The sequence below is a fragment of the Lonchura striata genome, chromosome 7, assembly GCF_046129695.1.
Source record: "Lonchura striata isolate bLonStr1 chromosome 7, bLonStr1.mat, whole genome shotgun sequence".
NCBI lineage: Eukaryota > Metazoa > Chordata > Aves > Passeriformes > Estrildidae > Lonchura > Lonchura striata.
This window is the reverse complement of record NC_134609.1, coordinates 7,770,315-7,785,810: the sequence shown is the minus strand read 5'-3', so window position 1 is coordinate 7,785,810 and position 15,496 is coordinate 7,770,315. Positions and strand designations below refer to the sequence as shown.

At 37.0% G+C, this 15,496-nt stretch overlaps 1 protein-coding gene across 1 annotated transcript in view; it reads left to right on the top strand.

Moving 5' to 3' along the window:
* SH2D4B (SH2 domain containing 4B) overlaps positions 1–15,496 on the top strand; it is a 56,375-nt gene that overhangs the window by 27,682 nt on the left and 13,197 nt on the right. Inside the window, exons 5-6 of the mRNA XM_021537202.2 lie at positions 1,125–1,332; positions 2,218–2,345. Coding sequence (XP_021392877.1) covers positions 1,125–1,332; positions 2,218–2,345 — 336 coding nt within the window. The remainder of the gene's footprint in view (positions 1–1,124; positions 1,333–2,217; positions 2,346–15,496) is intronic.

Genomic DNA, 15,496 nt, shown 5'->3' with positions numbered 1-15,496 from the left:
TTTATCATGCATTCCTAGTCACAGGTACAGTCACGGGGGAGTAGGAAATGGAGTGTTCACTTTATGAACTGCGTATGATCTAAGCCAGGATAGTCATGGTAGGATTGGTAATTGCTACTGGAGGCCATAGCTGGCTTCTTTAATATTTGCTTCACTGTGTGTTAAAGGTTTGTTTTGCACTGGAATAATTTGCCTGCCTGCAGTTATTTGTGACTCAGAAACATCATCCAAATGGGGCTTGAGGCACCAGAAAAGAGCTGATAGATGACAAATATTTACAGTTGAATTCTTGGTGCATTTAAGTTGTACCATGTCAAAGACAGAATTGTTGGAATATTAACTTTAAAATGAAGATGCTTTAGTGAAAGATGCCTGAGCCACAGTGGCTAGAGCAGCAGTCTCATTTCAGGTTACAGAAATGGGTAACTACCTGGTCAGTCAGTGCCATGGTTACCTGTGTATTAAATCTTCCAGTACAAGTTCTGGTTCTCCATATACAATTTCAGAGACTGAAGTGTGAGGCAGCCCCATCCATAGCATCAACTGTTAATTTATCCATTGTTACTGAAACCATTTTTAGACTGCAAATTTCAAGTTGGAAATGTCTGTGACTATAAGTACCATGACAAAGATAGCATATGCCTTTCAGAAAGCAAACAGCACTGACAAAGTGCAACCTGCATGTCAGTTTTTGTAATGGTAAATTTTAAGATTGACCCTTCAATTCTAGTTATGTTTATAGTGGCCAAGAACACTGTTAGACACAGACTTAATTTAAAGCAGTAATTAACATCCTTTCTTGAAACATAGAACTTGGTGCACTTCCAGGGGAAAAGATGTCCCCAAGCAGAATTTCTGTTATTACAGCCAAAAGAAGTGTCTGATTTAATCACAATATGTAGAGGCTGAGTTATTGCCAGTAGTGGTCAGATATTGATAACTTGAGTCTTCTTCTAGAAGGGGTCTGTGTGTGAAGCATCAGGGAAGACACAATGTAATGTGTCACAATTTATACATTCTTAAAATCAGCTCATGTAGGAATAAGGGCACTAAGCTGCTCTGTAAGCAGAGGGTGAAATGGCTGTTTGAATTTCTAAATCTCTCCTCCTGTTCATTCGGCCCAGTGCGCCGCTCCAAGGCTGCCGACGAGGAGAGGAGCCACAAAGCGCGCAGGGCGCGGGACGAATACCGCCGGCAGTCCCTGCGCGCCATCCAGAAGGGAAGAGTGGCTGGCCTGAGTCACCTGTTCCAGGGGACAAACCTGAGCAATGATCAGGACATCAAACCAATCAACAACAGTGCGAGTCCATTGCTGTCTCCTGCAGCGTCCAGGTTGGTTTGTGCTGGAGTGGTTTTGAAAGTTTTCTCTTGGATTGCTCCTTCTCCAATCCTTACCATTTCAACAAGCTATTCTGCAGGTTTTGGGAGTCCTCAGTCTTGCTATTTCCTGATGATCAGAAAAAAGAATGCTTAAAGGAAAAGAAAAACGCATTTAATGCCAAATAAATGTCATTTATCTTCAGGCTGATTTCTTAGAATTCACACAGAGATGACTCCTTGAGAAGACAGTGTGAGATCAGTATGTGAGGCTGAAGTCAAATGGACAAATTCTTAGGCAAGTCTTAAGCCTGAAGCCTAAAACTGCCTGCTGCTTAACAGAATTTTTTTTTTTTAACAGAGAGCAGTCCTAAGTTTCAGAGGCTTTTAGTTTTATCTGGCTTTTTTTCCGGCAAAACCAACTATGCAAAGGAAACATAAAAGTTTAAACTAAACATTCCGTCTATTGTGCTTAGTGGTTCCTGTTTGGAGACACAGTGTATTATAGCTGATACTGATTTAGAGCTTTTTGCCAGTAAAAAGGAATATACTCAAGAAAAAAGAATTGCTTGTCAGTATTTACATTGGAATAAAAAATGAGGTGGAAAAGGGAAGCTGACTGAAATGTCCATTGTGGTATATTTGTTTTTCAATTTAAGTTATGTAGGAAAATATTTAAGGTGGCATTACAAATATAAAAATCACACTACTGTGATTTCCAAAAAAGCAGAAAGTAAATTTAAGAAATTTTAAAAAGTTAAAGTTGTTCAGTGAGTTGTACTAAGCAGAAGTTATGCTAACCGTTTTGCAGCTGTATCTTTTGTAAATATGTAAAAAGAGATAATTATTTCTGCTATCCCCTGTTTTTATACACTGTTGATGCTCTGTCTTTGCATGCAGCAGCATCTGGGAGCGCCCTTCTCGGCCCTTCTCCCGAGATGTCATCATTCGCTGGTTCAAGGAGGAGCAGATCCCTCGGCGGGCAGGCTTTGAGAGGAACACCAACAGGATTGCTCAGTGGTTCCATGGTAATCCCCTGATATCTCATTTTGTGTATAGCAGAGCTGTGGGCATCTGCTCGGGACATTCATCTTTCCAGCTTCCATCCCAAAAAGCAAAGCCTACTGACACGGTGAAACCGAGTGCCTGTTAAAACAAGACTTTTGCATCTTTCCTACTATTAGTATATGGTTTTCCTGTTTTCTTTTTACTAATTAACTAGATTAATTTGGGGCTCATATCACCAAAGCTTTTTTCAGGGCTATTTTGGCCAAAATATATTTGCTGCAAATTAGCAAGTCAAGCAAGAGTAGAGGGACCAAGACAGGGTGAGAAGTACTCTAAAATTAAGTGGCAAATAGTGGCACAGTGATATGGTATGTGGATGAGTGACATTCAAGTTTTGATTTACCTGATTTGCAAGAATGACTTGAACTCATATATTTTTAATCATTGTTTTACTTTACTTTATAAACTGGGGGAGCATTTTCTATTTCTTGCTTTCTTTTGCAAACAAAAATTATTAATTTTTTTTTCCTCAAAAATAATTGAGAGGGTATAATTTCAGGCAGTTTTCCTGAAATGGGACAGATGCAGATCCAAAATTTGCTGTCTTATCTGCCAGAGTTGCTAGCATCTCTGAGACTTTTGCTTTGTATAGCATTTGCAATGCAGCTGAACCTTTGATATAAAATTCAAAGCTAAGGTGTCTTATTTTCATAGGTACTACCAATGATCTTTATATTCAGTATTCTTAGACATGACAAAAAAAGAGTTCTAGTTTAATAGCTGACATAATTGAGGGACCACCAAAATTTTAAAGTTAAATATATTTTTTTTTTCATAGCTGCTTTTGATGAGTCTATTGCTTTGTTCAAAGTGCTAAGCTGACCCTCATCTGATTCATGATTCTCTAAGGCTAAGATGAAAATGTGTGGGTGTTCTGAAGTGAGTTACGTAAGGAAGATTTCTGAATAAGTTTTCAGAATAGTGTTTCATATATTTCAGGTTTCTGTTTATGATAGACAAATGTGTTATGTGTTAAAAGACATCAACAAGCTGCTATTTTCATTGGCTTAATTGGTCTAAGACACTGAAATCAGTCTTGTAAATTCTAAATACTTTACTTTCTTATGAACAGTGCTGCAGACAGTGTTGTTTGCTTCCTTAGGGAAGACATTTGGTGTGGTTGCTTTCTGAGACACAAACTGATTAAAATTTCATTTGTGGACATTTGCCAGAAATGCTTCTAACCAGGATCTTTCTGTATGATCCAATGATATGTTTTCCCTGTGTGTGGGAAGGTCGCATCCATATAAATTCATGTAAGGAGTTACAAACATAATTTATGCTTAAAGTTAAGGAGATATCTGGGCTTGAGCCAATGCATGTGCAGTCTTTTTACTAATTTTAGTGGCTTTTGGATCAGTTAGTCACTGAAAGAATTGCGACATTCATGATCATTCATTAATTTCCCAGGCCATGCTCTTCATATCTTGAGAAAACTGAATGCAATGACTTATGAAAGTGAGCAAACTACCTAATTTTTCCTTCTCTCACTCAAAGAGCTGAAAAAGACAATCAAGTTACATTCCCAGCCTAAAGCTCAGTAGTTTCCTTTGCAGGGACTCTTGAGTGAGTGCTGTTTTGGTACCTATTTGCTGCATGAGTTGTTTTGGTTTTTGCAGCTCTGGTCAGATTAATTGTTACAATTGTAAATTGTGAACAACTCAGCTGCCTTGTAACTCTTCTGCAGTGGTGGAATCTAAACAGTTTATTACAGGTGCAAAAATTAGTGCTTGGTAGTGTTATCTGGTGTCTGTGTTATGGGCACAAACTCTGAGGAAAACCAAACAAACAGAATCACAGATTATGCTGAGTTGGAAGGGACCCACAAGGATTATTGAGTCTGACTCCTGGGCCTCCTGTTATTTTGTATTGTATGCAGGGAACCAGGATACATTATGAATTATTTTTGTCTATGAACAAATATACTGTAGAATATATTTGACTTGTATAAGAAATTGGCAGTACAAATGAAAGCCATTCTGCAAAGCCCAGAATTACAGCTGACAACTCGAGCCACAGGGTCACCTCAAGCATCTCTCACAACGGGTATAATCAGGTCCTTCACATCCTTGAGCAACTTCTCTATTTTACAATGTCTCAGTTTTGGACCATAAAATGGGAGTTTAATATTCTGCCTCACGTTAAGGGTTTTTTGAATGCAATGCACTAAGAGAGCTATTGCAGCACTACTGAAAAAGTAGATACCAGTTTATTACAGAATTACATGTTTTTACCAGGGTCAGTAGAGCTTGGCTTGCCTGCTTTGACTGTCAGGCTGTTCAGCTTTTTAGCTGAAGTTAAGCATTAGTTGATTCACTGTCTTCAAATTGTACTGTGGACATATAACTTATTCTAGTTATGCAGAGATGAAGCTTTGAGACAGATGTGTGTAGCTAAAGTAGCAAAGTACAAATCATAATGCAAATGTCTTTATCCTCATATATTTGGCTTATTTTCCCCTTTAAGTCATTAAAACAATCTGGATTCCATTTAAAAAAATACACATTGTCTGGGGCATTTTCACGGTACATGAAACACGGTAACATATGGCATGTTTAATGTACCTGAAGTTTTCCTTTTGTCTTCATTTGAAGAATCACTACAAAATGTTTCATTTGAAGAAGGGTAGTAAAATCTGTAGTAACAAAGGATCTTTCAAATCAGAACATTTTTTTCTTTATACACAAAAAAGTTTATTCTTAAATAAATATCAACTTCATCCATCTGTATTTGTCTCTTGAAATTATCATCAGTTATCTAAATTCCAGCAGATGTTTTTAGGTCATTTAAAATAGGCTTTACTATTTTCTTCATTAAAAAAATTGACATGTTAAGAATACAAATTATAACATACAGCTGAATTCTGGATGCAAATTCAACTGTTTTTTGCTCTGTTTGAATAATAGATCCCTGCCAAAACCCAATTCTTTTACCTTCCAATCTAGAATGATTTTCTTAAGTTTGCAAAGAAGAAAAATACATATCTATTTTCAAATGTTTTATGTAAATTAAACTCAACTTTAATTCTGTCCTAAATCATAAAATTATGATATGATCTTTACTTCATTTGGGTTGTGAAGCAATGAACTTTTTTTTTTAAAGCAGCTTATGCCCACTTTGTGGCCACAGTTCTCAATGCTCAATTCTCAAATTATTAAAATGAAGAAGAATCAGAGCCAGTGATTAAGCTATCACCAGGACTATCCTGGGATTTAATGTAATCAGAGTCTATTTCTTTTGTATTGTGTAATATTTGCCTTAGGTTTGAGTGAAAAGAAATATTATTTAATTCTTTTGACTATGAAAACTAAGAAATTGATCTAAATTTAATTAAAGGTAAATTCTCTACAGTGTGATAACCAGAAAGTTAATAATTGTATTCTGATTTCCTACCTGCTAACTGATAAGTATAAGCATATGAATCAAACCTTTTTGGGCATCCTAATGTTGTTTCAAGTTGTATGACAGGTTTAGGTTAATTTGAATTAAGAGGATTCTTTGCCACAATCCCAGTTGCAGATATGCTTTGATAGCAGGAAAGTAAATTGGTGTTTAGGATGGGAGAGCTGTCTCTCAGACAGAAAAGGTCCCTGTAGGACCCTTGCCAAGTAAAGGAAAGTTAGCAGTGTTCCCTATAGGCTGAAGAGTTCTGCCAAGCTATCACAGGCATTAGCAAATTGTAGTTTTCAGTTTTTTGCAGGCATAAGACACATATGGATATAATTCCTTATGGCAGCAAAACTAAAGACCCTTCCTCCCCTAAGTATTTAATAAAATGTTACTGGTGGCTGAAATATATATTATTTCCATTTTTGCTCTTTCATTTGTCCTTTAACCTTTCTAATCTTTCTTTTGTGCTTGCAATCTGTTTCAGCACTTTTTCCCCCCATTCCAATTACTTTGTCAGCTGTCATTTTTAATAGTTTTGATATTTTTAACTTCAGATGTTAGACTGTTTACCCTTACATACTTTGATCTACATTTGGTTATTTGCTATTCAGAATATAGGGATGTTGGTCTTTGCAGAGGGTGTTGATCTTGAAATATTTAGTTGGGAGCAATGTTTTATGATTGTTTCTGTTTATACACAATATAACAGGGATTTCTCAGGTGTGCAGTGACCATAATACAGAATTTATACACTGCCTGTCTGTGGGTGGCTGTGAGCTTCTTTGCCAAGCATCTGCTGCAGCACTATCAGATCTCCACTTGCCTTCAGGTTGAAAGGAAAGTTCAGAGTCTGATATCACAGGTCTGGAAACATGACGCAGTTGTCCTAAAGGCTGTACCTTTCAAAAGTAATTGCAGGAGCATGGGTGCTATTGTGGAGAACCATTTCACCAGGGAGAGTCAGAGGGGTGGAGCAGTTAAGGGAGTGGGGAGCTGTGGAGGAGCTGATCAGAGCAGATCTAAGGATGGATTGAAAGAATTCTGAGAGATGCAGGAGTTGAATAATCTCTAAGGTCAAGGGAGCTAGGGAAGAAAATTTTCAGTTTATCAGGAAAGTGTGGCAAACGTGTTTACAGATCAAGGTTTAACCTCAGATGGCTAATGCTGTTGTCAGGAAGAAACTTGTTTTCAAGAGGAAAATCTAGCACACCAAAAGAGTGATAATGGTTCTGCAAATCAGATGTTCTCAGTAAAGGAGATATTTTTGAAAGTCTATTCGTTATGAGTCCTTGAACAACAGCAAGGGCACTGGGCACATTCATATAGATGAACTGTGGGAAATATAACATATAGCTTGTGTTGCAATACTTTTAAAGGACACAGAAATGGCAGTGGTTTGTTTGAAAAACATCTAACAGTGAACAAAGTTCGCTGCTTTGAGCACAAAAGCATTCTTTTTCTTCTGCTCTTGAAGTTTTCTTCTGCTCTTCCAGTTTTCCAATACATGCATTTTAGGAGGATGTAAAGCAAGCGTTATAAATCTAGAAGAAGTACAGTCTTCTTGATATTAATGATCTATTTCCTAATTCACTGCTTTATCATTATCTAGGTTTTACATCTACTTGAAAAAGTGTGCATATAGACTATTTGCTTAAGTAAACTGAGTCCTAGGGATCTGAGATTTTTTTCTCTTCTAGAATGGTAGCTGATGATAGAAAGATACAAAGTTTTTTAAACATCTGAATTTACTGAGAGGTTTTCACTGTCTTCCACGAGACTAAAGGATGCAAAAAAAAAAACCAACAAAAAACTATATGCAAGGCGTGGTTTCTAAAATGTTCTGTGGCTGGGAAACATCTGTAATGGCATCAGAGAATTCATGACTCAAATGAAAATTGTGAATATCAATGTACCTGTTGCACACATTTGCAGGATAGATCCACTTCTCTAATTATGCAAATAATTAAGAAGGAGAAGTGAGATTTAAAAAAGGGGTTACAGAAAATAAAAATTTATTTTGAACAATTGTCTGAGAAAGATTAAAGATAAAAGATACTTTCAAGATGATAGATTTAGAAGAGATTATGTCTTACTTCCTTTATTAAAAAGGTAGAGTTTTCTGTTCTCTGCCAGTCAGTTCTCAGAGAGGATGGACACAGTTGTGATCAGCAGTTCAAATATCTGTAGGCTTTGTGGCTTGTGGCTGCTGCAGGGATACAGCCAGGTCAACACAGGCTGCCAGATATTGCCACCTGGTTGGTTTTGTGCAAAACAAGTCATACCACAGTCAATTAGTATCAATCAGCATCCCCAGTCTGTGTGGTTTTCTCAGAAAACTTAGGTAGGAATTGAAGTTACTTTTGTTGGGAATCTTGGCAGGAAGAACAGATATGGAATAAATTTGGACACCAAATTACATTCTCATCATATAAGGCTACATTAGAAAATGTGTTGAGAAGTCCAATTAGGCCTGAGTGGGAAGGCATGCTCAGCTGGCACCTCTGCTGTCCCCATCCTGTGGTTACACAGAGCACAGGAGTTTCCAGGGCTGTTTAGTCCTGTGCTTTCCCCCACTGCTGAACTGAGGCACAGAATCTCAGTGGTGCTGCAGGATGAATGAGAGCCCTCTGCTGTATGATACAGAGGGGTTGCTAAACCCTCTGTGAGGCTGGAAAATCTGTCTTGCATTTGAAGGACTGAGGATTGGCTCACGTTGAGTTTATACCATTGCCTTTAAACAGTAACACTATTGTAATTTTACTTCACAATTATTACAAAGTGGTAATTTTTATAACCTACATGCACAGGTTTTAATGCAGCACCAGTTCATCCTTGCAGTTTTATATATATTCTTTATATGGGTGGATGATATGAGCATGAGAGCTGTTATTAGAGTCATGATAATCTCTTTTAATTCCTGTGAGATGGAATATTCTTCTTTCTGTATTTTTGAACATACTCTTATCAAATATTTACTGGATATTCTGATAGTATTTTTCAAAGATCACACAAGTATTTGGAGTTAAGTGTTGAGGTCCTGTGGTGGATTCTGGTACTTGATTATTTTTCTCCTAAGTCAGGCCCATAACATGAAAAAACCCAAACTCTTCCTCAGCTTCAATTCAGCTCTCAGCTTCTTTTTTAAGAAATGAGAGGTGTTTCTCTGTTATCTGAGAAATAAGATGATCCTTTACACACTAATTCATTCCACTTAGGTCATAATGATTGTTTCAGTCTGTTAGTTCTTTTGAAGGCCTTGGAATTGTTTTTCTTACACCATTAGAGTTCCAAAGTGTCTATGCAGACAGGTTATTAGCAAACAAAATAAATGTTTTAGATTCATGGCTCCTCTTGGAAAGGAGCAAAGTATCAAAGTGGGGTAATGTGAGCTGTAACACGTTGCAAGGAGAAAGGAAGCACAAAAGAACAGCAGGGAAATTGTAGAATGAGGCAGTTTAATAATTAATGTAAATAGGCTAATTGCTAATGTGAAATGAGTTTTCTTATTCTTTTACAATACATTGTCCTTCTTGACTGCTTTTTAACTGGAAGCTATATTCTAAAGATTTGGCACATTCTGAAGATAGTGGGGAGCAATTTTTCTTAGTAGGTATGGTAGACACTTAAAATGAGAGGTAATAAGGAACATGTGAGCACAAAGGGGAAACAGGTGTGGTGTGCTAACAGTTTCACTGACACAAACAGGTCAGGTACAGAGCCCAGACAGTGCAGGGTTAGTTGAAAATAATATTTTTTAAAAAGTGGCTTTTCAAGTTTGTATCAGGCAGTTCTTTGCATAAGTGAAGAATATTGAGAAACTTTTTAAGAGAGTTTACTCCCAGGTGAATTTACTGAAAAAATATTGAAAATCAAATTTCTTTATATTTTGAAGATACCTTCCCCTTTCACTTAAAACACTTTTAAAATTTTCTTCTCCATCTGCTACTGTTAGAACATGCCATTGTGAGCAATTATGATTTTGCTTAGTAAGCCATCATGGTAGCTTACAGTATTTACCTGTATTTTTTCCCTACAGTTCTGTCTCCATTTTGAGCTGGTTTGAGTGTGAGTACATTTCTCTGTTACTGCAGCTACTTCAGGCTTTATCACATTACATAAAACAAAGAGAGGTGTGTCTGGACAGAAAGCTCTGCTGTTAGTGCTTAGATATGAAGAATCATTTATAAAAACCATGTGATATAAGAGCAAGGCTTATTTGGAAGAAATCATATGTAAAGACATAAAAGTCACAGTTTACACAACATAATGAGTGTTACACACAAATAAAAAGCCCAGACATTTACAGAGGTTGCTTATAGTAAGACTGGAAGGGATTATGATTATTTGATGATGAGCACAGCAAATGCAGAAGGCCTTATTCATCTGCCCAGAAGCCTGAATCTGAGCAGTGGTACCCTTTTACAGGTATTGTGGTCTGGTCCTTAGCTGCTGGACCATGCTTTCTCCTTCCAGTGGCATTGTGGATGTGTCAGCTGGAGTTTATCCATGCACAAGGCTCTTTTGTGCTGGTAGTGATTGATATCTAAAACATTCAGCTCATACTGTGCACCTTTATAATGCTGTGTCTGTTTGTTTCCTGATCATTCCCTCTAGCATACCACAGGTATCCTGTGCAGAACCTTGTTAGTCCTGGATGAATTGCTCATATCCTGCTTATTGTTAGTCTATATCTAAGTGTTTATCAGCCATGCCTGCAGCTCTTGTTCCTTTGCCTGCACACTTACAAGAATGTGCTTTCTCTTTCACAGGCTTCTCTATATTTTTTCATCAGCTTACAACAGACTGAGTTGTATTTATTATTTTATCTATTTAAAGCCCAGCAAACACTTGCAGACCTGAGGTCAGTAAATTTCCCTGATTTCCCAGAACTGGATGCCTTATTGGTCCTTCTTCTAGCTCTGCTAAGCATTGAACCTGCAGTCCTATTGATCCAGCCTCAAGGGAAAAGATTACAAGTTATTATTTTTTCAGCTCCTCTGAAGTAATACTATTTTCCTGCTAAGCAAAGACAACTCTCTCAAACAGGGCACCAGCAGGTATTGTGTGTAGTCATGCAGGGGGAAAAGTGTGGGGCTGAGTGAAAATATGTTGCTGGTTTAGCTTAATTCCAGTTCACCCAGTTAGAAGATCATGACCTCACTTTGATACTTGAACTGCTTTCCCTGCAGGAGGTAAACAGTAGGAGATGGTAGAGAAAGAAAGGGAAGAGATTTCTGTGACTGCAGCCAACTAACCTCTGTGTGTCATTGCACTGTGTGCTGCTGGCATGGAGGCAGAATGGGGTAGAGTGAGGGAGACAGAAATTTGCCTTTCCCTTGCAAACATTAAGGGAATGACAGCTTCCTTCCCTTTTCAATTTCAGAAAGGTCAGTTCTTCCTTCTTCTCCTGGCCTTTCAGTGAATGGGATTGTCAAATCACAAACTCATAACTCTTTTGAACAGGAAAAACTCCAAAAGAGCCATGCAGGTTGGCACACTGATTGGCACTGGCTCTGATGGCTTCAGACCCTAGCTCTCTATCCAAGATTAACATCTATAATAAAATACACAAGAGTTCTTAATCCACAGTGGAGAGGACTCAGATCTAAATTATATGTAATTCCATGGGCCATTGTGCCATGGCTGCTACCACTGCTTTTCACAAACACAGCATGGACCTTTCACGAGTGCATGTGGCTATTATAAATTCATTGCAATATGCTTGAAAAAAGGAATCTTTTTGACTTAAAGTGTGCTATAAACATTTATAGGTATTCAATCCAAAGTACAAGAAAGTAGTAGTTCATTACTCATGGGACAGAATTCCCTCTCCTATTTTTTCTCTTAACCATGCTACTGTTTACAGGGTGGTGACAGAAGCTTTAAGAACCTAGATGGTGGGAGGAACAAATTATTCTGCACAGTTGCTGTATGAGTTCAAGTCCTTTTATTATGTTTCATTTATGAAATTTAGTGTAAATGAAAGACACTTAATTCCAGACTTTTTATTCAAAAATTAAGTCAAAATTTGTGCTTGCTTCTGTTTATAACTTTTTCAGTACTTGAGATGAAGTTGGTTCCTCCATTGAAGTAATTTCTGTTTCTGAGTAGTGGCTTCAAGCCCCTCATTCAGATTACCCTGCTGTGAGTTTGAGCCTAGCTACTAACTCACACACCTTAGCTCTACTGCTGGTAGGAAATGAGGCAATTTAGTGCCTGGTTTTTGGTGGCTTAACTGAGAACTGTGTCAGACCCCAGGGGATGTCCAGAACTGGGTCACTGTCAGAGATGCACATGGCTACTACACTGCCACTCGTTAGGTGTGAAGTTTTTACTATCCCAATGTTATTCTCATTTGACTTTCAACAGTGCTTCAGTATCTGGTTCACTTTATTGAGTGATTAAAGGTAGCTTTTCCCCCTGAGCAACACTACAAGAAATCAATGTTCAAGAATGCTGCAAGCAGCTAGAAAGCACTGTAATTAACAAAGTTAGCCTAAGGTTCCCAAGTCTAGCCAAGTGTGAGAAGAAAAATTAGTTATCAATATTATGCCTAGATTTACTTTGAGCTAAAGAAGTACAGTTTCTTAAGCAGTTACAGAAAATGCTTTGTAGAAATCTATCTGGACCTGCTGTTTTAATTTGAATATGGGAAATTACTCCAGATATACCATGATTTAAATTTGTACTCCTTTTAGCAATAAAAATTCTAATAATTACTTGATTAAAAAAACATGTAGAATGATTTGAGATCAGTGATGTCATCTGGAAGCTTCTCACTAAAAATAGATTTCAGATTGCTAATGCACCTAACAAATAAATGCGTTCTTAAACTTTACGCAAGGGGAATACATTTAAGGAAAAAACCATTTTCCTTCACCTGAGAGAAAAGCATGTAAAGCAAAGAACACAGTATATTTTTCTGCCTAGTTATCTGTGGAAACATTTAGCTGTAAAATTTGAATTTTCTAGGGCTCCATATCAACTGTGGCTTTTGTTTTTCTCCTCCTTTTGAGTGAGCGCTGCTGACACTGTGATTTACTAGTACACTTGTCATTTAGGTTTATGGAAAATGTGTCTTGACAGCTTCTTCAACACCCTTGAGATTACAGCATTCTAGGTGAGCTGTAAGATATATGTGCTTTTAAAGACCATTATGAGCATGTGTATGTGGTTATATGATCAGGGTTTTGTACTTTTTGGCTCTATTAATTTAATTATCGAAAGGAGAAGAGTTCATCAGTAGTTTTTCATTGTGGGCTGTATTTTTTGTTAAAAACTGAAGGTAAAAGCAAACTGAGAATGCATTCCACTGCTTTTCTTCTGTCTTAATTCATGGCCAAGAACACTATGAGTAAATCTTCCTTGCTTTGTACCCATGCATTGCTGTGGTAGCACCATGTGACTGCCTTTATCAGCTGGTATCTCCTCAGGGTATTCATGAGAGGCTATAAACTGGGCCAAATCTGTGTCTCTTCTGTAGGGTCTTCCTGAATTTAAGAGTTTCACCTGGGAGCATGCAGCAACCCTCAGCTGTGTCATGAGGCATATGGAAGCACAACACATTGAGAAAGGGCCCCAGGATCTAAAAGCCAATCCTTGCTGCTTGAAGTCAAACTAGAGGTCTAAAGAATCTTGTTGGATGCAAGCAGAATCCAAACGTAACTTCCATGTAGTCAGATAAAAAGCATAGATATGTCAATACAAATCAGTATCAATATGTGAAGGCCAGTGGAAAACATTAGCAACACTAGCAAGTTAGCAGCTTCTCAGAGGCTGTAGTGTAATATTTTTTTTACTACCATGTAAGTCAATTATGTTCTAGACATTTCACTGTCTGTTCATTGGGCAAAGGCTTTTACAGTGAGGCCACTGAATTAATGAAGTTTTATTCATTATGCATTCCCTGTGTACTGAATAGCAAATCAATATTAGCATAAATAAAGCCATTTAACCTAGCAATGTAGCAGCAAGGCTCCCAAAGAAGGCTCTGAACATTCAAAATGCTCAAAAACATGACCATCCTGGGTATCACCTCTCTGTTAGTGACCAGTAGAATTACAAAACCTTTCCTACCCACGTGTATATTGTATTGCACTATTCAAGACATCTGTTCACAGCAATTTGACATTTGACATGTGACTAAGCCTTACTAAGCATGGGTGTCTGTGGAGAGCTTTGGGTTCCAGTTTACATACAAGCAGATTTTGAATATCTAAGAGTCATTACTCATGTCAACATTTTATTTCACTCTTATTGAAGTCATTGTGAAGCTTTGTTTTAGGTAGCACTGCAGATTAATTGCCTTTGTTTATGGAAAGTAATTGAAGTATTCATTCAGAGATGCATCATAAAGAAAATTATTTGAATCTATCTGCTAGTCTAAAGCCAATGCAGTTGTCTTCCTCTTTATAAACACTAACATGATAAATTTTCTTCTGTGTTATAAAATGTACTTTCATTCAATACATCTCATTTATTTTTTTAAGATTTTTCCTAAACAGGACTAAGATATATATCCTGTTTGCCTGAAGCCATAGTCTATATTATAGTTGTGTTGTTACATCCAAGTAAAAAATGTGAAAACTCTAATAAAGAGAGTAAGTTCAGTTTCTAAGTCCAAATTTGAAGCATTGGGATTTATCCTAATTCAACAAATTCATGAAAAACTGGAATATGTATTGAAAATGTTCTTAAATATTCTTTGTTTTTATAATGAAAATATTCTATTGCTTTTATACAAGACATATTGAAAAATTTTATAACAATGTGAAGAAGGAAAGAATGCCTAGGAATTACATTTTTCTAAAATTATTTTCCTATTTTTCTAGAGATGTGCTTGAGGAAATGGCACTGTTGTTTTTCCCTGAGTTTTAACCACTAAGAATTGCAGGCTTTTTATAATCTGACTCATGACTGAATGCACTGTTTTTCCCTCCAGTTTTTGGCTGTTGGTTTTTTGGTTTTACTTTTTCTGTGTGTTTGTGTGGGTGGGTTTTTGTTTTGTTTTGGTGGGTTTTTTTAATGCTTTATGGATATGATCTGATAAAGGTAGGGATACTCATAAAATGTAGTGTTATAGACACATCTGCTTTGTTTTTGTTTGCCTTTTTACAGTTTGTGTCATGTGGCAGCCATGATTTCAGAATATTCTTGTCCATTTTTCTGCTTTTCATTTGACTTGATGAAATTTGCCAGTAGCTTCCTATTTCCCAAGCAATTAATTCCTTTTCTGCATTTAGTAAATACAGTTACTCTCCTTCCTACCCATTTACAGCTATGGCAATAGTGGCACAGGGAACTGCACTAGGACTTAATGTTGCTGTCTTGTTAATTTGGATAGAAAATCAGAGCATGTTACAATTCTAAGTAATTTATTGCTATTATTATTAGAATGTTTTTTGGCAGCTGATTATCTCAGTCCAGTCTGTGTGGACATAGGCCTGATTTTTTAATTCTTCTTTATTTTTTGTACTTAATTACATGATGGAAAAATGGGTATAATGGGTCAAAACCTGCCTGAGAATAAATGGTTGCACAGCACACAAGGTGAAGTCTAATCAGGCCCTAGCTGTTTTGCCAGAGTTTATGCTGATTTATTATATGATTTATTCAGGATAATATCAACCACAGTGTAAATATTATGAAATCCACTGGTGCTGAATTAAACCCTGTTTTCCTCTACAAGTGGTATACTCATAATAGAACATGCAGATGGTGG